This window comes from Lepisma saccharinum, chromosome 1 (assembly GCF_977018435.1).
Source record: "Lepisma saccharinum chromosome 1, izLepSacc3.1, whole genome shotgun sequence".
In the NCBI taxonomy this organism is placed as follows: Eukaryota; Metazoa; Arthropoda; class Insecta; order Zygentoma; family Lepismatidae; genus Lepisma; species Lepisma saccharinum.
Window position 1 is genome coordinate 206,321,098 of NC_139229.1, and position 25,991 is coordinate 206,347,088.

At 40.0% G+C, this 25,991-nt stretch overlaps 2 protein-coding genes across 2 annotated transcripts in view; both read right to left on the minus strand.

Annotated features, from left to right (window-relative positions):
• Positions 1-11,668, minus strand: part of LOC145991345 (uncharacterized) — a 53,760-nt gene extending 42,092 nt beyond the window's left edge. Inside the window, exon 1 of the mRNA XM_083127348.1 lies at positions 11,471-11,668. Coding sequence (XP_082983474.1) covers positions 11,471-11,617 — 147 coding nt within the window. The 5' untranslated portion in view covers positions 11,618-11,668. The remainder of the gene's footprint in view (positions 1-11,470) is intronic.
• A 4,739-nt stretch (positions 11,669-16,407) lies between these two features.
• On the minus strand, positions 16,408-25,453 carry LOC145991351 (uncharacterized). Its single transcript, XM_083127354.1, has 7 exons — positions 25,341-25,453; positions 24,656-24,749; positions 24,277-24,395; positions 23,547-23,582; positions 22,817-22,943; positions 19,122-19,201; positions 16,408-16,748 (listed from the first exon to the last, which is right to left on the minus strand). Exons 1-7 carry the CDS (start codon positions 25,389-25,391, stop codon positions 16,638-16,640), a joined length of 618 nt encoding a protein of 205 aa, XP_082983480.1. The 5' UTR covers positions 25,392-25,453; the 3' UTR covers positions 16,408-16,637.
• Between the last annotated feature and the right edge of the window lie 538 nt (positions 25,454-25,991).

A 25,991-nucleotide genomic window follows, 5' to 3' on the forward strand; every position in this document is an offset into this window, starting at 1 on the left:
TTCTTTACCATCTGCAACTACATTCCATGGATGCAAGGTCTCCGAACCAGTGGGCAGGTGGAGCTTGAGCCTTCTAGGTAAAAAGGTGAAGGTGGGAAAAATTCGAGATGACCCGGTGGCCTAGTGGGTAGTGCGTCTGACTGCCACGCGGAGTCTCGGGTTCGGTTTCCGTGGTGGGTTGATCTAAGGTTGGAATTTTTCCGGCCTTATCCCCGCAAAAAGCGGCTCCCGGGCTAACCCAGCCTAAAATGAATGGGTACCTGGGGCAACCGTGGGGGTAAATGCGGCCGGAGCATGGTGCTGATCACATCACCTCCAAAATGTCCGAGATCGAAAATGTGTAGGCCCTATCCCCACACCTCTTAAATGTGGCTACATGGCACGGTGCTATTAGTAACCCTATAGCGCTACAGCCCAATATTGGGGCCTGACTTACCTACCGACTGCTGGCCTCTTTGGAGTGTATGAACCATCCCCTCTCGTGGAAAGGGGGGGGGGCTTTTTTCTTGGCCCTTTAGACTTATTAAAAGTTTACTGTTTTTTGTTAAACGTCATGTTTAGGGCTGATGGCTTTGTTTTAGACCTCAGAGAAAGGTAACATTGTTCATTCTTATGCTCACGGGTGATTTATTTTTACGTTTGGACGTTAGTTTTAGGTGGCAAGGTCGAGGCATGATCGACATTTTAGACTTCTCGGGGTTGGGGGTAGTGAGGGGGGGGACGCCTTCAGTCTTAGGTTCTTCTCTCAAATCTGAAAGATCTAAGAGGTGCCATTGATCTGAAAAGACATATAAAGCTGATACTGATTTAATTCAAACCCAATACCAAGTATCTAGCTGCTATGATAATTACAGATCAAAATATCTAATTTTAAAGCTGTTGACGTAGCGTGGCGACTTGCCCCATATTTGACACCTCGGCCCTCTCCAACCATGCACTATATTTGAAAGCCTTCGTTGCAAACTTTAGCCTAGAAATACTCTAAAATTACTGATAGTTTCATTTCTTAATCTTAAACTCTGAATAGCAGTTTGGGATTTGAAAATATCAGTAAAATGTGAAAGAATCGTTTTGTTACGCCATTTTAGAATCGGAAATGTTTTATATCTTGAAATATGAAAAATATAGCGCTTACCAAATAAAATATACCATATTGACCCAATCTCATCGACTGTCTTTGCGATCAGCCAAAAATGGTAGAAAAGTGAAGTAAAATAAACTAAATCTATAATTAATTATTTCCTTTTAACTCTTTCATTCATGTAATTCCTCTTTAGTATGCGACGTCTTTGTTAAAATTATACTAAGATTTATAAAATGATGAAATGGTAAATGAGAACACGGCCACGGGCAACTTTCTTTTTAACACATCGATCAGAAAGCTTCAGAAACATGGATGTTCCTCAATACGTTTGCACGTGTACTTCGCGCCCTTTCAAAAGTAGATTCTTTTTCAGTTATGTTACTAATCATTAAAGGAATGCCTCAATACCATCATGCTTCACTTCATGCGAAGATCGAGTGCCAGGCAGTGGTGGTAATTTGCGGTAATTATTGTAAGATCTAAAATTTCAGTTTTCATGTATTACGCGCTGCTTAATGGAATTATAAGTAATAAAATATTCGGTAATAGAGGTCTCTGGGCCTTCTCTTATCTCTTATGAGGCTTCACCACAGTGAATATTCATATATTCCATAATTATATATTTATTGTAATAAATATATATATATATATATGTTAACAATAAAATAAAATAAGCTCTCTCTCTCTCTCTCTCTCTCTCTCTCTCTATATATATATATATATATATATATATATATATATACAGGGTTAATACACTTTGGTTTATGTATATTTCCTTGAATATACATTGAATATGAATAATATACATACAAGAGAGAGGGGAAGGTCTAAAGTTTTGAATACTACCGCTAGAGCGCAGTTGCGTAACCAACCACTCGAGTGCGCATGCTCGTGCCACCAAGAACCCTTCGGTTCAGTTCCGAGTAACATGGCCACCGTGCAGCGTAAGGATTTCTGCGTTCTTGAATTCGGCAAAACTGAATCGGCAACTACAGTGCAGCGAGCATTCAGTCTTCGATTCTGCATAGAACCACCAATTATGAGGAGCATATACCGTGGGTTTAACCAATGTCAGCAAAGGAAAAAGCACGGGCCGACCGCGTGAGAGGAGGATGTGAGACTAATTGAAGGCAGTTTTGTGCGCAGTCCTAGAAAGTCAACTAATGCAGCTAGCAGAGAACTTGGAATACCTCAAGCAACTGTATGGCGAGTTTTGAGATACCGTTTACTGTACAAACCATACCGCTTACAACTTGTACAGGCGCTTCTCGAGAGTGACAAACAAAAGCGTATTGAATTTTTGAGAACATGCTAGACAAAATGGAGGATGACACATTTCTCCCACGCGTAGTGTTCAGTGACGAAGCGACGATTCACCTTAGCGGAATAGTGAACAGGCTCAATATTCGTATATGGGGTCTGGAAAATCCCCGCGCCACACTTTCACATGTGGGAGACTCATCAAAGGTAAATGTGTTGTGTGCCTTATCGCACAGAAAGATTTACGGACCATTTTCTTGTGGAGAGCACTGTAAGTGGGATTTTGTATCTCGACATGTTGGAACACTGGCTTGCTCCTCAACTGAATGAAGATTCCCAAAACTTCATTTTTCAACGTGCTGTTCCGAGGATTTCTGAATGCAGCCCTTCCTCGCCGATGGATAGGTCGCATAGGAAATGAAGACCTGGCTCTTCTGTCGTGACTCCCCGAGATCTCCTGATCTCACACCATGTGACTTTTTCCTGTAGGGGTATGTCAAACAAGCCGTGTACGTACCACCTCTACCACAAACTCTGGGCGCCCTGCAGAACCGTATCACAGCTGCAGTGAACTCAGTTACACAAGAGATGTTTCTTCGTGTGTGGGATGAGTTCGGCTACCGCTTAGATGTTTTCATATGGCGGCGGCCATATTGAACATCTGTAACCTCTATTGTAAGTTTGTAAACTTTAGACCTTCCTCTCTCTCTTGTATGTATATTATTAATATGTAATGTATATTGAAGGAAATATACATGAATGAAAGTGTATCCATCATTTTGAATAACCCTGTATATATATATATATATATATATATATATATATATATATATATATATATATATATATCAGTGGCGTAGCGTTATAGTACGCCCGTACGCCCGGCGTTCCCAGATTTAAAATTTCAAAAATGCGTAAATGCTGTAAATATAAAGTAAATCTTGACTAATTTCATATATGTCTGACCTTCATGGCATTATAATAGCTATTTCTCGCGATCCGCTTGCAACGCTCCACTAACAACACTCGTTCTAGCAACGTAACTCTGAGTACGTGGGATCGAACCAAGAACCTTCACCATTGAGGGGGGTGATGTAAACTACTCATCATTCATCCTCTTAATGAGACCACTCGTCATTGACATGACGAGTTATTGCTTGGCATGCGAAAGGTACAAATTACACAAAGGAATTAAACTACTGAAAAGACAATGGCAACTCGTTGGATTTTGTGAACCGTTGAACCTGTATCATGGCTGGGTGTAGGATAATTACCTGTCTAACTGAAGTCTCTTAGCTGAATGAAAATAGCGAAGTCCTCTGTGAGCTTCTAACTTGTTGACCAAAAGCGTGCTTCCACTATCGACCTCCTGCCTTGCTGACCTCCTCTCTCTACCAACTCTATTCCCAAAGTCCAGTCACTTCCCAGCTTGTCTCACCTCTATATTCCCTGGCCATCGAGCTCTTCCTCGATGCCGAATCGCCGAATCGTGTTTATTATAATTGCTACCATGCAAACCGCTGACACCAAACCCAGAAGTGTTACCTATTTCCTGAATGCTCAGGAGGTTTGCATGGCACAACACAATGCATTGTAAACATGCCTAAGAGGCTTGAGACAGCTGAGAAAAACAAGTGAATGCCCTGGTCAACATGAAGCGTTCAGAGAGACTTAATAAAATAAACATACAATCCTATGGATTGATACGATATATATATATATCAGTGGCGTAGCGTTATAGTACGCCCGTACGCCCGGCGTTCCCAGATTTAAAATTTCAAAAATGCGTAAATGCTGTAAATATAAAGTAAATCTTGACTAATTTCATATATGTCTGACCTTCATGGCATTATAATAGCTATTTCTCGCGATCCGCTTGCAACGCTCCACTAACAACACTCGTTCTAGCAATGTTTTTCAATGCCTTTCCTGGCCGGACGCCGAGCAGGTTCGGCGTACAGGACCCTATATTCCTTGCTGCCTTTCTGGAGTGAAAGCTTGGATCTCTAAAGCACGCGCCCAAATGCTCTTTCTTACGCCAGCTTATGGAGCAGAGGGCTACGTGATTGGTTCACGTGACCCTTCCTGCCTTCTGAAGCAGACGACAGCGGTAGAATTCCTACCCGGTTCTTCGCGCTCGTGCCACTCGTGCTATGTGTTGCTACAATACGCAATATTTGACTGACGTAACTTTACCAAACTGAAATATAGCACTTCTTAATGGCCACTGCATTGTATAATTTATCGCACGAACAGCGATGTGCATTAAAAACTAAGAGATCAACACAGTTTTTGTCAAATAAGATGCTGAAGTCCTCGTGGTAGAAGTTCAGCCTGTGGCTGCTCTACCACTTAATAAAAAAAATAGTTTTGCGGGTTATTATTTATTCGTTCTTATGTAACTGCTTAATATTGTATCAATGGAAATGCTTAGCATTCATTTGAAAACTCTTAACATCGAATGGTCTCTGGACAAAATTATTTTAAAATGTTTATCAACATTCTCAAGACGTAATAAACAGTGGTCTGAATTACTAATCGGCACTGTTACGTTAGTAGAGTGTACGATAGTTGGATCATCCGCCCACCTCCGTGTCAGAGTGTTTTGCACAGCGCGCCAAGACGACAGAGGCCCCTGATTCAAATCCCGGGGTGAGCACGGGTGTTCTTTGTGAGTGTCCCTTCATCAATATCATCATCACTCATATTCATATTAGCGATTAACCAAAAGTGGCAGAAAAGCGAAGTAAAATAAACCAAATCAATCATTAGTTGGATCATTCACAACAATGACGTCTACTGTTGTCGAGAGGCTTGTGATTCAGGTAGGTTTTATAATGATTTGTGTCATGCCGAAAGGTATAAAACACCAGAGTTCAAAACATTTGTTGCATAGTGAGGCATCTAATTTTCTATCTAAAAACTGCATGGATGATGATGCTTTATTGCAAACCCAGCTGACTTTAGGCAAATAAACAACACCTGTGGCGACTAATTCCATAAGTAAATTATTAACCAAAAAAGGGCCGACCTTTCCTTCGTACTTGGCGTTCCCACCCGAAATGCTCATGCTACGCCACTCCAAAATAAGTTCCGACGTCCCTGCCTTCTGTCACAATTGCGAGCAAAACACCTGGTAGTACGTTATTGTGTACCACACTAGCAACGTATTACCGGTAGTCATATACGTATTTCCTTCATTCAAAAACCCACGGGATTACAAATGCCCCTAGACTACTATTGAATTTTTTTTTAAAAAAAAACAATTAATTAGTATTCACCCAAACTACCTTTGGGGGATTATGACATGATCTGGGAGGGGTGCGACATTGGCCTTTGGCGGGGGGCGGGGGCATGTGCACACCTACCCTGTGGTAATTTCTTATAGATTGGCATTAAATTATTAAAAATATCTCAATAGATGAATAATAATAATAATAATAATATAATTTATTTATTAAGCGAGCGAGGTTCAGCCTATAGACTGCTCTGCCACCTAACCCTTCTGAATGTAATGTTACAATAAAAAACTGCATTTGGAGCAGTAAGCTACAAGTAAAGTAATACATATATATTTGTAAGAGATACACAAAATGAAATTAATCATGGAACACACCCGGTATACGGGAGCTTTCAGAGCGAGGTGCCAAGCCATAAGAACGTAAATAACAATTCGAAAATATTCCCGCATTAATTCAACACGTACCCTGCATTTAGTAATACTTCATTAAAAATTAAAAGGGTGTACGCAATGCATTCAAATGAGCGATTCATTTCCATTTGTATTCTATCGGCAGCTACGCTTCATAGACGGAGGTGCGTGATGCCCCTTTAAGCCGTTTTGCCAAGGTCAAATTGGTAACAAATGCGGAGTTCGTCAAATGGAAAGGTCTGCCACTGTTGAAACGATTCATTGTTACAGGTATATACGTAAAACTGGGTTTGTATTTGGTTTATTTTAAGTAGTTTTCCTGCTACTTTTGACTAATCAGAACGATGAGCAGGAATGGTGTTGATTAGAGAGAAATAGATGAATGGACAATCAGAAACACGAAACCCACAGGAGATTGTGGAGTGTGGATCCAGGCATCAGGGCCTCGTTTACCTGGAAGAATGCAGTTTCCAAGTTGTGCTACGTGCAAGAGGACTTCTGGGTGCCTTCCCTAAAGGCCACCCCCTTACACTGCTGATATGGAGACATTTTAGTAAGATTTTTATTCCTATGATCATGATAGCTTTAATAGATGTAAGGATACATGCAGCGTTAAAGCAGAATTTCACTCATTATTGTGCAAACTACCTGGTTTAGGCTTATTCTATTTTGCCTGTGACGTTCTGCAATCTATTTTTCTCTTCCTTCCAAAACTTCCTTCAGAAGTCCGCCACGTCTGAATTTTTGTTGCACACCTTTCGGTAGTCCCCGTGTCAGACATTAATGAGTCCGTTTTATGGTCCTTTTATTCCATCTCCCCCCGCCCTCGATGCATCAAACACGATTTTCGTCTAGCGAACTTTGGTATCACGTCCTATATGTTTGCGTGTCCAGCATATGGCTTCAACCTTGTAAACTTCCGGTGATACTGTTGATGACGCAGAAGATACATGTGCAACTTCCACATAACAAACAAAGTTGGTTTCGTTTTGGCATGGTCTTTCGCAAGTCGAATTATTGTTACCACGGCGCCAGGGCCCTGGGATCGAATCACGGTGTAGGTGGAGTGGTTAGCACAGCGCGCTGATATCCACGATTAGCCAAAAGTAGCGAAAAAGCGAAGTAAAGTAAACCAATTTTTAAAAATCCATATCTTGTCCATGATTCGAACCCGGAACCTCTGCACTAAGTTGACCACGGAGGTGGGCAAAATTACGCTACCACCTGTCTGCTTCTTGACACGACCATGCGATTACGGAAGGACTCTACACATTCATGCAGACAGTATAATTAATGAAGAATACTATTCTATCTTAGTTATTTCATTCTACCTGTTGGGTTAATCGGGACCATGAGGATGAACTGATGTAGGTACGAACGCAGTGATGCATGCATGTCTGACCCAGGCCCGTAGCTAGAATTGATCTCCAGGGGGTGGGGCTCACGGGTTATTTCGGGGGGGCTTTGTAGACAGAGTCCATTTTCGAAAGTTTAACTGTATTAAATGAAGGTAAATTATGTGTGTGGGAGGGGGAGGGGATCAGCAAGTTAATGTAAAACATAACATTTAGAAATATGCAAAGAGCTACTACAGTTTTTTTCTGTATCTTCTCAAACATTTCTTGAAGTGTTAATTGACTTCTACTGACATCATCCATTACTACACACTCCATACTAGTTTGATGATACAGATATTTATATCGTACAAGAAGAAGTACATAATATTCAATCATAGTGCCTACAGTATATTCCACCCCTGCCCGAAGCAATAAAACTCCCCTTCGTTTCTAAAAAATGGGAGCTGTTGACCTTTGACGCAGATGTGGAAGGGGCAGCGAAGATACAGATAAAGACGTTCCCTTAAAAATAACTTTCTAAAGTCTAGAGAATCTATTACCTAGACTTCGGCTCATAAACAAGATGAATGAATGTAATAGCTGCTGTCTGCATTTTCACTTTTCACTGCAAACATATTATACAATAAATAGTTTTACGTCAAGGGGGCTGACGGTAGTGTCAGAGTGGGTTCAGCCCTCCCTGGCCCCTGCCTGGCTACGGGCCTGTTCTGATCACGATTCGAATCTGAGACCTCTGGCTAATGATGAATACACTTCACATGCACGATACATCCAGAGCAACTTTTACTGATTGTGTTTATGCAGCGTAAAGATTTGACTTCATTGATTTAGTTTATTTTACTTCGCTTTTCTACCACTTTGGCTAATCGCAAAGATGAAAATGAATGATAAGAAGAAACTGATGCAAAGGACACTCACAAATACATATGGACAGCATGTAACACAAGTCGAACTGAGGATTATTCTGGCTGTGATTAACATACGTCAGACCGTCGTTAGTCTGCGACATACAGTCCAGGGTGTACTGCGTGGTAGGGAGCTGACATTAGCCCCATCTAGTTCGCTGCACAATTTGACACTAGTTGCAGTGCAGGTGTATCCCGGTGTCAGGCTGGTGAAAGCGAATGACGTTCAACCAAGGAGACGAATAGCGGTGTTCAAGTTCAGAAGATCCAGCAAATGCCTGCCTGTCTGCTGCTTTAAACGTTCATTTGATTAGTTAGCATGCACCACGTGATCATACACCACAATTACCCCGCTCCAGAACGTACTGCAAACGGTGCAGACACCAAATACACCACTTGACAACAAATCGACAAAGTAGACGAGTGAGTCTGTGTTCAACCGTGTAACCAATTAGATACTTCGGTGCAGAGAGAGTCAACAAGTGCAGCGAACTAGACGGGGCTACACTCTGTTCCAGCCATAGGCGCCAATGGAGGGGAGGGGGCAAAATCATCTTAAACAATACTTTACATATGTAAATATACAGAAAATGTGTCCCGCCCCAAGGTCTGCGCCTATGGTTCCATATATCTGCGGAGCATGCGAACGAAATCAGACTCTGCGCAAGTAGTGACGCGCGAAGGCTCCACCAATGAACACGTCAGAGGAACGGGATTGCGTGGAGGGGGAAAGCGACTGCGGTTACCAGACTTCCCAGCAGCGTGCACTACTTTGTTCTGCCCACTCAATCTGCCCCCGCACTCTTCTCTGCCACTATACGCGGCCTTGCTCCAGAGATAACTGAGACAGGGTATAGATAGACCTTTTAAGAGATTGACGACAGCTACAAAAGGTTCACGAATCTCAACAATTTTTCCACGTAGTATACCCTGTACATTCTACCAGGAAAATGAGGTTCTGGCTTCTGAACCCACAACCAGTATAATCCTCTGTGAGGTTTGTGTTCTGTGTCCTCTCCACATGTGTGTGTAATTGTCCCTTCATCCAACCATAGGCATCGGGACGGAGCGGAGTCGAACCGATCCGACGCCCTCTCCCAGGTAATTGACATGGTTCATTTCAAGTTACAAAAAAAGCAGAAGCTTGTTATCTTTATAGTTAAGAACGGAAATAATGTTCAGTTAGTTGACACTCCAACAGAATACGAAAGTATAAACTGCGATAGATCGAAAAAATTCAGTGTAAACTACAGGAACCAGTTAATATTTTCGTACTCTACAACCTAGAACTTTAATCCCAAATTAACGTTTTGTAAATTCCAATCATTAATCCTAGATTACCAGCCGGACCTCTATTTTTTCGATTTTTCAACTGAAGTTTTTTATAATAAATTCAAAATAAATTCCATTGTTCCCTAGTGTGTTGTCAATATTGCTGCATTACATTTGTTCATAAAACACATAAATGTAATGTAAATAGGAGGCAAAATGCATTAGGTGAGCCTATCAGGTGCCATCTTTGAATGCGTCTTATTCGAGACACTCATGCCAGTGGCAGTGTAAAATTGCTTGTTAATGATGGTAATTTTTATAATTATTATAATTAATAAACAACTGCCCCCTTTTAACAAAAAGCATTAATAAAAATATATTAATGTTTTTGTGAGTTTTAGCGAATGGTAAAATATGTGTGTGGCACTCATGCACTATTTGGTTATTATTTTTTATTAATGATGAACATTTTTGTAATTTTTATAATTAATAAATAACTGCACAATCAACAAAGGAGGCAGTGATTCAATAACGAAATGGTGTATTGAATTTTTGCGATAAAAAAAGGTGTGGACCCGTGAGCCCCCCCCCCCCTACTCCAACACCCTCAGGTAAGTAAGTTTCTCGTAGGACACTGGTAAAGTTTCGAGTGAGAAGTTACAACAACATAAATGAAATTACTAAAATCTCCCCCTAGCTTTTAAAGCTTTTTCATGAACGAAAGGTATTATTGTATACAATTTTAAGAAAAGTGAAAAACAGTTCTGTTGGTTGTTTATTCATCTGGTGGATCGAGTAGAAAAGTCACACATTTATATAAGAATAATAAATTTTGGAATAACGTTTCTTTATGTTATTAGTTTATAAAAGTTACTATTGTATAATAATAATCATAACCATTATATTATTATTATTATTTATGCTATTCAAATGTTATCGAGAGCCTGACGCCCTAACAAATATTTCATAATGACGTCCATACATCCAACTCATCTACTATACCCTGTCTCAGCTAACTGTGGAGCAAGGCTGCGCATAGCGTCAGAGAAGCGAGGGAAATCTAGTGACCAGAGCGAAACAATACACGCTGCTGGGAAGGCTGGTAACTGCAGTCGCTTTCCTCCACTCCACGCAATTCCGTTCCTCTCACGTGTTCATTGGTGGAGCCGTCTCGCGTCACTACTTGCGCAGAGACTCGTTTTCGTTTGCCTGCTCTACAGTTAGCTGGGACAGAGTATGATCATCCTCAACTTCGCAAAAAATTAAAAGTGGTCGAAAAGGATAAAACTACAAATTCAAATCATATTTGTTTGAACATCTTCATTAGTACAGAACAACTTATTGCCAACCTCCGTGCCCGAGTAGTTAGCGTAGTGCGTTACGACGCCAGGGGTTTTCGGTTCGAATCCTGGTTGAGTTTCATTGATTGAGTTTGGTTTTAAGTCTACTTTGTGCAGAGCAAGGCTAACCGGGACTGGACCTACAGTTTAAAGTGGGATCCGAACCACTATGTGCCTCCATCGGGTATCGAACCCGGGACCTCTTGATTACAAGGCGACGACGCTACCACTGCGCCATTTTTTTTATTTTTCAAAGGAATACCCCTATTCGGTGGTATCCCCCCTCATTAACACTTCTTCTCAACATTCGTACATATCAGTTTCACTTTATTCTCGGTTTTCTCATTTTACGGACAACACAAACATCCATGTCCTAGCCGGGATTCGAACCCGGGACCCCTGGCTTCGTAGCGCTCTATGCTAACCACTCCGCCACGGAGGCCGACTGCCATTTAGGAGGCCCTCGGATCCTGGTATGAACATGGGTGTCCTTTGTTAGTGTGGCTTCTTCAATTTCATGTCATCACTCATGCTCATTTTTGCAATTAGCCAAAAGTGGCAGAGAAGCGAAGTAAAACGAACCAAATGATAATACTTACCGTCTGAACCAAAAACAGAAGAGCCGCAAATCTGATGAAGTGGCAACAGCATCGAGACACTTCCATGGTCAGAATACAGAAGTCAGGTTTACATGATAAAGTTTCCCAGTGCAGAGATGGTCGAATCACAACAGACCTATGCCCCATCACAGGAAGCTACAGAATGAACATGCTCACCGCTTCCGTCCGACCCGCCTTGAATACACACGAGCTCAAAGCACGAATCACAGGGGGCGCTCTTGCGTGGCTATTGTGAAGAAGACGGAAACGGCAACAGATCTGCAACAAGGGCGCCAAGGACAGAGTTTCGGTCTTGTAGAGCCCGTTACAGTGACGTAAACAGCATGAGGTTATCATTGCATCTCATGACAAATCGATGCCTTACCTATGATCAAGTTTGATTCTTTTTTGTTATATAGCGTCGCCTTTCTGCTACTTTTGGCTAATCGCGGCGAAGATGAGTGATGATATGATGAAATTTGGCATAATCGGCTCTGGGGCTCACCCAGCCTCAAATCAATGGGTACCTAGGGGCAACAGGGGGTTAAAGGCGGCCGGAGCGTGGTGCTGATAACATCACTTCCAATTTGGCCGAGGTCAAGAATGTGTGGGGACATACCCCCATATCTCATAAATGAGCCTTTATGGCACGGTGCTGTATGTACAGGGAACTTTTACCTTATCATACTCACAAAGAACATCCATGCCTAGGCCAGGATTCGAACCCGGGACGCCTAGCGTCTAAGCGAACTGTGATAGCCACTCCGCCACAGTGGTCGGCTTATGATCGAGTTTTGCTTTTCAAGGAACAGTGTGAACAGAAAGGCAAACAAATAATTAGAGCCTATATTTATTGGCACGAAAAACTGCCAAAATTGTTTGAGCTAAACGCGACTGGACCTAAAATTTAAAGTGGGATCCGAACCACTTTGCGCCTCCATCGGATATCAAACCCGGATACCCTTGATTGTAAGGCGACGACATCGGGGAGTCCAAGAAATTCTTCCTAAATATACAGTCATGAAAGCACTAATAACACAGGTCTGCGATGAAAAAATTGTTTGAACTTGAATGGCTGATTCCTATGTATTTTTCTGTGCTGATTACGGGAGAAATAGTAAAAACCTTTCATCACGTACCATTTTTGCGCAAAACGCGATTTTCGGATTTGACATCCCACATATCGCCGTATATGGTAAGTGAGCAGTAAGTAGCATCTTCCGTAACTTAAAATAAGCCCTTCCTCATAACTTTCAATTTATACTATTGAGACAAGGATTTACGAGTCATTGACCTACTGGAAAACGTCCAGTTTTCCCCTGAGGGTGGGGTTTCCCCGATCTGTCATCCAAAAATCCACGTTCAACCACTCCTCCACTGCACCCCATGAATCATTCTGTTCCTTGCCCCACAACCATACTAATGACTGTTATTTTTGCTCTTGCAACATATAAGGATTCAATCTGAAAAACAGGAAGGCAATCTCATATCCAAACCTACCCTCAGCAATGCATCCCGTGCCTCATGGACCCGAGATTTCGGTTCCTTCACCTCCATAAACTCTAGAAACCCGGCAGATTCTGAGGGCAAGTGTGAAGATTCAGTACTACCCTCCAGTGAGGCTCTACTCTTAAACGACTTGGTCAAAGATTTGGGCCTATGCAAAAAGTCAGAAGAGCTCCTTGGCACCAGATTGAAGCAAAATAACATGTTGGCCCCTAGAACTTCATTCTACAGGTGCGAAGAACAGGGTGAAAGGTTCCACCAGGACATCAAAGAGATGGAGCGACGGTTTCAGGGCAGCTTAAACATCACCATGATGGCGGACTACTGCTGGACGCTTCACAGGGACCTGTCGCAGATGACTTACAAAAGGAGAAGCACTCTCGAAGAAGCTTTGAAGGGATGAAAAATGGTATTGCAAGGACTTGTAGCAACTCGATAGGTGACTCAATATTTTTATGTCAATTAAATATGGTCCAAATACACGTTTTTACCAATTTTTCTTAATTTTTAACTCCATTTTGTGATGGAGAAAAACGGGAGTCATTTTCCGATTCAGCACACCTAAAAACATTGAAATCAGTTATTGCGGTTAAGACAATTTTCAAAAAGTCTCAAAACGCAGACCTGTGTAATTGGAGAGTGTTGGCGGGGATGATAAATCCACTAAAAAGCACAAATTGTGAATAATGAAAGTTTGGCATCAGAAATTTAACACTTCGATATCATTAATCCACTGTAATTTCTTCACACGGACTTAAAGTTGTATAACTTTGGCATTCAAACTGTATGATATATTTTAACATTATTTGTGTCTTTTCAAAACAGAAGAATGTATTTAAAATCTCAGTTCTTATAATTTCTGAAACACGAGAAGAGTTGTAGTTTATATCAGCAATTGCTCCAAGCCACTTCACTTTTTGCCTTTTACTTCAGGAAAATATTTTTTATATGCGGAAAGAAAATTCTATCATCTTCGCAGGAGGCTATTAGTACATGTTACAATTTAGTTTTTACGTAGCTGTGAAGTTCCTCACTTGCCTTTAAAAATCTAAGCTATTCTCAAATTTATTCTTGAAATTTGCACCTTCTCTCGCCCTCTTAATCTGCCTGTGGCAAAACCTTACAGGAGAGCATTTTAGACACTTATATGCAATAATAATTGAAATAGCTAAGCACAAACAGTTGGAACAAGCAATTTTAGGCACCATAGAATTTACATGTAGTGGTTATTGAACCCTGAACTTCTGCCTGTTAATCTTTTCCCGGCAACGAAATAGACATTTTGTGCAAAATACGTTCTCTGTTATCAACCGATATACAATGCGTCCGATTCCTTGCGAGGCCGAGAGATCGGGAGAAGAGAAGTGTAGCGGGCGACGCTAGCAGAGATGCCGACATTTTCGACCAGCAACGTCCCGCTTAAGTTTACCCTCGAAAGCGTTTTGCGTCGCTAGGAATCGTTTGGAGGTTTCGAATGTGCAACACTGTATCAAGATTACGTTGCAGACTAAACCGTTAAAAGTCGATTGTTTTCGTGAGCATTGTTTCCAAACTGAAAGCTCCGAGCTTGAGTTGTTCTTTCCTTCGCGACTGCAGGTGCCCTGGACAGAGCTGCGAATGGAGTGAGGAACAGACCTTGAAAAAAGAGCGTGTTAATTTCGTGCTGTGTGAAAGAGTCTGTTTTTTGGTTACTTGCCGTGCTACTTCTTTGTGTAATTGCAGTGTGTGTGTGTGTTGTGTGTGTAAGTGAGGCGATTGAAATGCCAGCCGCAAAGTTCACGTTAGAACAAATAATTTTTATGCATGACACTTACGTGAAAACAGACTCGTGTCGAGACGTGTGTAGGCAATTTGCACAGAAATTCCCTGGCGTTTCATCTCCAGGTAGAGAGACGGTTAGACGTCTTGTTCTTACATCACGAGAAACTGGATCGTTAAATTTTAGAACTCCTAAGCAAAAACGACGGATTCTAACCGAAAAAAAAACTCAACGAAATTGGCGCAGCGTTAGAACGCTCTCCAAACAAACCTCTAAATTTCATCAAACGATGCCAGGAATGTGTGAATGTAGGTGGACATCACTTTGAACAACTCTTATAACACAGGTTAGTGCTCGTTTTGCAATATTAATATAAATATCTGCATGCTAAAGATATGTCCATAATTATAAGCGGGACGTTACTGGTTAAAAATGTCGGAATCTCCGCTAGCGCCGCCCACCACACTTCTCCCGATCTCTCGGCCTCGCAAGGAATTGGACGCACTGTACAATGTACCACGCATTTACATAATCGATTTTCTGTATCTCATTTGAAGATTGGAAATATATAGTGGACAAGCGAAGGAAAATTGTGAGAAATACAAATTTTCTTCACTGCAGGGTCAAACTTTTTAAAAAGGCAACTTCAGTGTCAGGAAATACATCAATTCTTTTAGTTTTAAAATAGGAATACCCATACTTTATGAAGGAAAAAATAAAAATGTTCTATGTACAGATGTCTCTTTGCCCGCCTATTTCCGTTCCTCATTTCACATGTTTTTTTTCTAGCTCAGAAGATGAATGACACCAAAGAGCACTTACAAAAGAGGCTAGCCTTTCATTTTTACCAATCGAGACAATTTATGTCGAAAAAGTTGCTCTTGATTAAAATTCCAAACAGTTGAGAATTTAATATTGCCAGCATATTCTTCTATTTCAGTTGCTCTTCAGTGTGTGGTATATCGATTTATCTTGTTCTTGTGACACCGATTGTAAACTCTCACAGAGTAACAGACTGGTGGACATAATATGTGCAACTAAACCAATATTTCGTTGATTTTTCGTTTACTAAATTGCTCCTTCATACGTCTAGCAGATATAGCTATGGATTGTCGATATGAGTGGACATGATTATAGTAAAAAAAATATTTCCTCAGCTTGAAACATTGCTTTTTTTACTTCATTAAATCAAGTCTTGTAGATACCATCCCATACTTCTGGTTTTGATTTTCGTGAAAAATTTAACATTTTCCCCCGAAAACTGATTTCATGTATTGCTAGTTTTTAGGAAAATATAACTTTCACTTTGTTGGAAATTTTAGTTCGACAACATGTAACGTTCTACAAACAGAAGTAGTGTGCGCAAAAATTAACTATTAATTCGAAGGTATTTCACATTTTTTCCAGGGAAAGGATAGCAAGGCATTTGAAAAATTCTCCATAAAAAACTACTTTAATCTGAAATTCTCACATTCATGCCTTATATCCTTGTAATTATCAGTACCATATAACGAAGAGATACATTGTTACTAAAATGAAATGCACGTATGATTAATTGAGATTTGGGATTTGAAAATAATGGGCTTAAATGTTAGAAATTAAATGTTTATGCAGTTCTGGCAATCTCAACAACAGTTTGGAGTGAATTATGATTATGATATTCCAAGTATGTTTGCTCGGGGGAACGAAATATGAAAACATTCTTTTCAAATATGCTTTTATTAACTACAAATATGACGACATTTGTTCTTATTGCATTTAAAACCTAACCCGAATCCCCGCAACCTGTGCAGCATAAGGTAGAAATAATTCAACCTATAAATCCGTTACCATGTTCCATAAACAAGGCTAGAGTCATTTTATAATCTGTCCTGGCTTACAGATTGGAATGGCAGCACTGCCCTAGCCATTGTTACGGGTTCGTGCATTGTTTCTAGCGTATTTCCTTGAATTCTGGTTTCGAAAGTTCGATCTTCTGTTTTCTTCGGAAGAACTGTCCCAGTCCTCGCAATTCTATGCAAATGGAGAAAACAAAAAAAATTAGAAGTTAAGCCCTTCAACACTTCATCATTCTTCTCTCTAACTCTTTCTCAAGGAATGCATATATTTTTCTATGTTTATTATTTTTACTGCGCTATATTGTAACAGGAATCTATTTCTAAAAAATGTACTTATATGTAGCTACTTATGATAATTATTATTATTATTAAATGTCATATTAAGGTTTCTGGTTCAGTCTCGGACTGAGTTTGAGTGTTACTTTGTGAGTACCTGTTCATCAATTACATCCAATCAAATTCGTCAATATCAAAAGGTACATGAAATCGGCACAAAATAGTAATAATACAAACATCACTTTACATTATCAATACATTAATACGTATGTAGCATAGTAATTATAATCCTCCACACAACATATCGTGTGTGTTAGGTTCGTTACTGGTAAGTTATCAATTTTCTTAAAAGTGCATCTTGTGTTACACATGTTAAATAGTACAATTTAACATATTATTAATGGAATTATCCTAGCTCGTCAGGTTCTGAAAAAATCTTCACCAAATTGAATGAAAACTGTCAATCAATCGGAAATCCCTGCATGGGCATAGTGCTTGTCTGTCCCTTCATCAGTTTCATTTTTTAACATCAGTGCTCGAAGTGAGGGTTGGGGTAGGGATGGTATTCCCCCAGCTAGTAAGATTTTTCCAAGGCATCTATCTCCAAGACTCGACCAAACATTCCTCAGCTAAAATTTTACACTTCACTCATCCTCAACGTTGCAATTAGTAAAAAGTGACAGAAAATCAACGCTACATAGTCTGGCCATAAATACTGTTACACACTATTTTGTGAATACATTTAATATGGTTTCAAATTTTTAAATGTTCTTTTAGTATGCTACACTTACATATATTACACACAAATAGCACCAATCAGTTTTCAAAATGTACACTTTTCGCCCTCACACAGGCATCTATTGCAGCACGGATGGTCTGGATGGGAAAGTCCGCCCCTGCTGATATCGAGGGGCGCTTTTAACTTTCAATTAGAGTGTTTCTTCTTGCAGACAGTCCCCTCTAGCTCTGGGAACAGTTTGTAGTCCAAGGTACTGAGATCATGGCTATCAGATGGCCAATCAAAAGTGGTGATGAAATCGAGTACACTGGTATCCAGTCACCGTCGCGCCATCCTTGCCTTATGAGCTGGGGCAGAATATTTCTTTAACATCCAGGATTTATTGTGAAACATTGTTTGGTTCAACAGTGTCACGAGAGGGTCCACGACACTTTCCACATACACTTTCGCACGGCTTTTTCTCAAAAATGAGACGCGGTGGAACTCTCATAGCTCACCCCCACCAAACCATGACTGAGGAGGGCTGATGTCATCTCTGATTTTTGGGAACTCTCTCACAAACTTCACAAGAGTTTGAAGCATACACCCTTTCATTTTGGCGATTAAAACTTTATTCAGAGGTGAACAATTTCTTATCAGTGAAGAGAATCCTGCAATGCCCATTGGTAACGTACCGCCGCAGGAGCCGTCTCGATTTCAGTTCCCTCTGCTTCTTCACTTGTGGCGTCAGGAAATTTCCAGTACTCCACCGGTAAGCTCCAATTCCAAGGTCTTCATTAAGTACCCTGAACATTGATTGTTGTGAAATGTTCAGCTCCTGTGCCATCATCACTTGCTTCCGGATGAGATTTCGGCGGATGCGAACCATCACTGCTTTAACAGCCGCAGCTGTTCATATGGTGTGAAGTCGACCAACTCTTGGGCGATCTTTCATGCTACCAGCCTCAGTGAATCTCTAGATTGTCTGGTACACAAACCTTTTGCTGATCTTCGGGATTTTTAGGGGCTGGAAAATCTCAGTGAGTGACTTCCCAACCATATGCAGAGCAATTACGGCTACTCTGTTTTCATATTCGCCCCACTCCATGCTAAGCACAAGAAGATACACGCTTGCTCTTTCACAGCTGAACACTCAACGGTCAGGAGTGAACTTCAGCACAAGCATGGTTCATGAACCTGACTACCAGATGTACAGTCCAAGTCGAAAGTTTGTAACAGTATTTATGGCCAGACTAGGTATGTAACAAACGCATACATATGAAAAATCATCAGCTGTAATAGATGATGAATATCGTGATTTAAGAAATGACTTAATTGTACTCACCAGAAAGTTGTTTCGTTATTATGCTGTGACTCCTTATGAACATAAAACTGTAAATCCCAGATCTCAAGAGATATAAAATTTTAATGATCGGCCAACAAATTAGTGTCATCGATATAGGCACGCAAAAAAATAATGAATGAAATTCTCAATGAACACTAAATGTGATTTTTCAGGAATAATAATAAAAAATCATCAGATTAATAACTTACATTACTTCCTTTCTCTACCAAGCATATTGCCAGCTTTTTAGAATATTCACATTTGTTTCCATCTCCATCATTGTCCGTTTCTGGAAAAATATATAAAAATGAGCTATTGTGGTCAGAATTAATAGATGTCAACGAGTCAATATCATAATTAATTAAAACACCATTAAGCCTTGTTTCCAGCAAACGGCCATAGACAATAGTGAGGTTGGCGAAGAGAGGGCCAACATCCTATTTTGGAACATTGAGGGCATAAAGGGAAAAGTGGGAAATCCCTCCGTATTGAAATTTCTGCATGGTTGAGACTTGGATGCCGGAGGGGGAAACTCCCAATGTATTCAACCATTGCATTCTACAGGGCGCGCAAAGGGTGGGGAAGAGGGGGAGGTACGCGGGATAGAAGAAATTAACACGGGATGTAGGGAACTTGTTGCTTTCAAAGCAAATCTTAACAATTGGCAACTGTGTATCGCAGTGGCTTACAGACCACCAAAAAATTCTAAATTCTATTGAGATCAATTCTTCGAAAATCTTCTAATTTGCCTCCAGAATATAACAGAGAAATACCTAAATGCAGGGATATTAGTACTGGGGGATCTGAATGCAAGGATTGGAGATGATGATACCATGGTCGAAAGGGAAGTGGGAAGGGGGTGGAAAGGAGAAGTAAAGATAAAGTTATTAACACGGACGGGAGGGAACTGGTGCAACTTTGCGAGGCTATGAATTTAGAAATACTAAATGGGAAATATTTCGGTGATCGGGAGGGGGAATTTACGTTTGTGGCACAATCGGGTAAAAGCGTTATTGATTACGCAATTTGCTCCAGGAAACTATTAACGGAGCTGAGAGACTTCCAAATAGGAGAAAGAATTGCGAGCACAAGAAACAAACCTTACGAGGACGGTTAACGCGTTAAGAGCTATATATAGGAGGGTGGAATTCTGTGTCAGGTGCCAGGCAACAACGGTGACTGAAAATAGAAAATCGGGGGCTTGTGTGAAGCAAGGATGTGTTTTATCCCCACTCCTGTTTATACTCTATATAAATGACATTGTCACGTATATAGAGGGGGAAGACGCCGACACCCCAAAGGTCGGGACGGCGAAGGGTCTGGCTCTCCTCTTCGCGGACGACGTTGCTCTGATCTCGGAGACAAACGCAGGGCTGCAAAGATCGCTCGGCGGATTGGAAAGGTTTAGCCGTGACTCTATGTTAGAAGTAAATAAGGCCAAAACAAAAATTGTTGTGTTTAAAAATGGGTATGCGTACGGGAAGAGAGAAGTGGAACTTTATGGGTCGAGAACTGGAAAGGCTTAAACGGATAAATTACTTGGGTCTAACAATCACTATGACAGGAACATGGGCGAGACACTTACAAACAGTGAGGGGGAAGGCGCGAGCTGTAACGGACAAAATAATGGGAATAACAAGAAATCTGCAAAACTATGAAATGAGCTCCGTCGATAAGCTATATCGAGCCCTATTAATATCTTCCGTTGGGTATGGGTGGAAATCTGGGAGGCAACGGGGGAAAACATAATTAACCAAATACAGTGCAACTTCTTAAAAAAAAAACCTGCATGTCGCAACAGGCACCGCAAACAGCGGGGTACTACGGGAATTGGGGCTAGCGAGGGAGAACACCAGACTAACGTGGAGAAGGGTTAAATATTGGGCAACTCTTATAATAGCAGGGGGAGACACTATCAAAGGGAAGGCTCTCATACAACAAGTAAGGGGAGAGGAAATAGACTCGTGGGCAAAAGAAGTTAAAGGTAAACTATTCGAAATCGGGTTGAGATGGGTATGGGAAGAAGAGCACGTAGACCAGGGAACACTTAAATCGTTAAACAGCGACTACAAGATATAAATCGGCAAGAAATAATGATGGAAACTACAACTAAAATATCACTAGACTTCCAGACAAGGGACATTCGGGAATGGGGACAAGCAAATTATATCAATAAAGTAAGCAAGGAAGCAAGAGAGGGATTAGTATGGCTGAGACTGGGGGGAGACACAGTGCACTGAAAAGAGAGGGAGGTGCATATGAATGTATAATATGTAAGGGGAATGACGGGACGGATCATCTGTTTGCGTGTCCGGGAACGCGCGCCCTGCAGGACAAATGGCTGGAGGGTGTGGGAAAAGAAGAAGCACTCAAATTAGTTGTGGAACAGAGTGCAGCTAGTGTGGAAAAGTTAGAGAAAGTGGGAGTCTTTTTGGTGAAAGTGAAGGAAAAGAGAAGCGAGGCGAGGAAGAAGGAAGAAAGACTGGAAGAAGAACGAGTGGAGTGAATGAGCTGTTAGGGGAGGGGAGAGAATGTATACTTAGCAGACAGCATATAAGATAAACTTAATGCAAAGTATATATTGTAAAAAATCCAAATGTTGTGTAATGCGTACAGCTTATGGCTCGCACATGAATGAACAAATCTAATCTAAATGTTCCTTCTTATGTAACTAGAAACATTAACAGATAAGATAAACTATACAGAATACATAGAAATAACGTTAATAATAAATTAATCTTAATGTTCACGAATTCATACAGCCACAACAAATATCAAGTCTATACTTGGTTGGATGTCTTACATTAGTAGCACCTTATCCTTTCTACCTTCGGATTTCGCTGTCAGTCTGTTAGATTTTAATGTCGCGTAGTTCTTACAATAAGGATAACCAAAAAACGAGATGCCAAGAAGAAAAGAGCATTAGGGATGTGCAATATGGAAACATATATGCAATTTTAAAATGTTTTACTTGTGTGTATTCCATTGTGTGTATGCAAGGCAATACTGCTGAGACGTTTCTTTCAAGTACCTCCCCGATGGCGCAGTGGTAGCGTGGTCGCCTTGTAATCAAGGGATCCCGGGTTCGATACCCGGTAGAGGGTATCACATAGTGGTTTGGATCCCACTTTAAACTGTATATCCAGTTCCGATTAGCCTTACTGTGCACAAAGTGGACTTAGAACACCAAATCAATCAATCAATCAACGTTCCGTTCAAAACTAAATCGAGTTGCACAAATTTTCTCTGTAGTTTACAGTTCTACGCTACTTGATTTACGAATTTCCTGCACTTAATGTATATTAACATCGTTAGTATGCAATAAAAATCGAATGATTGAAATAATAATATGGTTACTTGTTGCAAACACTATAATGAATACTAAAAATAACATGGTAGTAATCTAAAAAGTAGTCTGTTAGCGTTTTCGACATTTTGAAACGAAAAACATAAAGTCACTGCATTCCAATTACTTGCGAAATACTGCATGTGTTTATAGTATCGTGTTAATTTTTTTATTGGTTTATATGTACCCAATGAAACAAACAGGAATCTCTTAATGAAAAATTTCTTCAATTACAATGCCAATATAAGTTTCTATTCTTGGCACTCAACAAGTTTCATGCAATGAATGTTGTGTTGAATATGAAAGTGTTGCTGTTTACTTCATTTAAACCTTCGTCACATTTTTCAACTCCATCATATGAGATGATCATATCTTTGAAATATACAAAATTACAAATGCTAAGAAAAATTAATCTTACTGTCTGTGGTACGAAATCAACCGTTTGAGGACACCTTGTTGCCACACTGTGAGTATTATAATGATAGGCGTTAAATATGTGACTTGATAATGCTCAGGGTACTAACGCTTCGAACACTTTGCAAGCGACCTGATGCTTACCCCCTTCCATGGATTCGAAGCAGTCGTCAACAGAATCCTCTACGAACTGACGGACTTCTCGATTGTTGATCCCTTGCTGCATTACTCTAGTGACTACAGACTTCTCCGGCATTCCAGAATCGTCCAGCTGCAATAGAAATTTATTCGCATATCATTAATTTTCTTTCGGTTATTCAATTGCAAAGCTATGAAGAAAGTTGGAGAGATGCCATATGCTATCGAGATACAGTTTACAAGATCATGGCTTCAACTTATTAACATACAAGAATTTGTTTTTTGTTGTTTTATGTTTTATTGTGGTATTAATATTTAATGTTTTATCATAATTATAGTAAATGTATGTACCTATTCATGCTTGCATTTTCCTAGGCTTATTTTGATTTCATTTCATTTGCTTCTTGTGTCACATATGGCTAATTTGCGAAGATCGGAAGATCGGAGTTATGATGTGATGAAATTGATGAATGGACAATCGCAAACATCCATGCCCAGGCCAGGATTCGAACCCGGGACCCCTGGCGTCGTAGCGCGATGTGCTAACCAATCCGCCACGGGGGCTCCTAGGCTTATTGTCATTCATTATGAAGATAAGTAACACATTAGAAATTAATTCCACATAATTGCAATATTACGAATTGTGTTCTCTTACTAATAATAAAATTACTGAATAAAAATTACTAAACGGAAATATACGAATTCCAAACAAATATTGACATGTAATTTAACTCACCATTTGCATCTGCCGAAAAACACATTGAATGATGCACTGAAACAAGAAAGTATACGTTTATAAGTATTATACTCGTACGTGGTACAAACAATGTAATACAGTATGTATTTGCACAGCAATTTTAAACATATTTTATCTATGTAGTAGTTTATGAGTTCAAGTGGTTACAACTTTTGAAAATCATTGGTTGGGCTGAACTCAGACATTTGCTGAGTAAACACATAAGTCCTTACCCTCCATTACTTTTGGACTGACAAATATCAAATTAGCAATGTAATGAATGAGTATGGACAGTACTAATAAAGTTGGAATGGAATAGTTCTTTAGATGTATAATTATGAAACAGTTTTTTTTTTAAACACGGAACTTTATTCCTAAAATTTAATAGCAATAGGAGGCAAATTATTGGGTGGGCTCGAGCCCACACAGGCCCATATACAAAGTAAGTTATATAAGTTGCCACTGTGAAGTGTTTTTACTGCTAACTTGCATCCTAAAATCTCAAAACGACAATCAAGTTTAGACATTAAAATGAGTTACTTGAATTATTTTCTAAGTCCGCTTTATGCACAGATAGGCTAATCAGGACTGGACCTACAGTTTTAAGTGGGATCCGAACCACTGTGCAATGTACCTCTACCGGGTATCGAACCCGGGACCCCTTGATTTAGATATTAAATGAAGATGCTAATTGAGAAAATAAGAAATTGAACATAAATAAGCTACTAACAGGTTGTACATTCTGCAGATCAGACGTAGGTGATGATGATGACGATTCATATCTGCTTCTCTTCCCTCGGTACTTGTTCTTTGAATTGTTCGTGTAGACATCACTGAAGTGTCCATTACCTATAAAAATGAAAGAGAGGGGCAATGATGAGTGCGTGTTTAGTATCGACTTCCATGTATGGTGTGATGAAACCACTGACACATCGTCGTAAGTCATTTCTACTGGATTACTGTATTATTATTATTATTATTATTTACGTGGGAACATTTTTCACAACCTAGTTTTAACGAAGCTTCATTCAAATTCACCTATACGTATACGTTAGGACAATCTGAAGTTACAATCAAATAACTGACACTTGAAATTTAAGTGATCTTACCGGATTCGAAAGAGTCAGAGCTGTTCCTCATACACTGCCTCACAACTACTTCCAGGGTCTCGTGTGAAGTGCTTCCTTCGCGACATTTCAGTGCCTGGAATTAAGATACAACATTTTTAAAAGTTTATTCACTGAAATTAGTAGCCTATTGAGTTCATATTAGCTACAAAAAATTGTCCTTTCATTTCTGACTTCTGAAGTAATTTATGAGTTCGCAAATTTCTTGTGCGAGTATAGTGTCAGTTGTATAAGCATGTGTTATGTTAATCCGTAGTTAAATGTTTCGACTTCCAGTGTTTCTGGTCTAGCGGCTAACGTATCGGTTTTTTATGTGTTGCCACATATGTTATATATTACCATTCACCAGATGCGTAACACAAACCCTGAATGATTGTAAACAACAGAGCTGCATTGTATTCATTTTTCTCTTCATCGACTTGTCTATTTTGGAAACACTCAGACCTTTACCATTAATTAATTTTAAAATAAACGCTTCGAATGAACGAGGTCATATGACAAAAAAATATTTTTAAAAAAAAGAAAACGGCATGAATATCACTTGCAGCCTTCGTGTTTATCAACAAACTTGAAGGTTTTGGATGTGCCTTTACATGTCTCTTTCGATGGCAATTCTGGCTTGGCTATTGAAAGATAAAGTACGTTATTATAAAATGCTGCGACTTACAAATATTGCAGGTGCGAAAATCACAACGAAGATCACGTGGGTTAGTTCCATGAATTCTTCAGTTGCTTCTATCGGTGTACTGGAAGAACACTAAGTGTTATGTAAGAAAAGGAACAGCGTATGGAGCCCTTATATCACTTGCTTCACGGAAATACAACATTGCGACATCTTTGTGTATTTCGATATAAATCAAAGCGCTAGCCAATTATCCTGCCACCAGTATCTGGAATGATTGACTTAACAAAATCCTCTCATGAGCAACTCTATTTTTCTCGGCTCTTTATGTTTTTCTGTTCTGGGAGTGGCTGCATCCCTGGAATACATTTGATTGATGTTCGTTGTGCGGTTGAAGTAGCGTAATAGCCAACCGTAAACTTGGAGGTCATAGCCTTCCTCATCTGTAGTGAGATGGCATTTGATAATTATCGTTTGTTTAAAAACCAGCGTTTTGGTTTGGGTACTCAATGGATGATGAGGCTTCACTGACAAGAAAACTTCCGGTGGGAACTACGCTTGCAAATATTGAATAAGAATTGTGTGTTTTGTCCATATCGAAGGTATTTTGTCTGGTTGTATTCAGCCGATGAATAAGCAAGTCCAAAATTGACATAAATACAAAAACTATCATAAAATCACATAAACTAGCACGAA

What these genes read in the sequence shown, in the direction of transcription:
- LOC145991351 (XM_083127354.1), bottom strand. Translation starts at nt 25,391, where the DNA reads ATGGAACTAACCCACGTGATCTTCGTTGTGATTTTCGCACCTGCAATA. An exon ending in TTTTTCGGCAGATGCAAATG is followed by an intron (nt 22,944 to 23,546) that starts GTGAGTTAAATT and finishes TTTCTATTGCAG; the next exon opens with CTGGACGATTCTGGAATGCC. An exon ending in CTTCGAATCCATGGAAGGGG is followed by an intron (nt 19,202 to 22,816) that starts GTAAGCATCAGG and finishes ATATTTTTCCAG; the next exon opens with AAACGGACAATGATGGAGAT.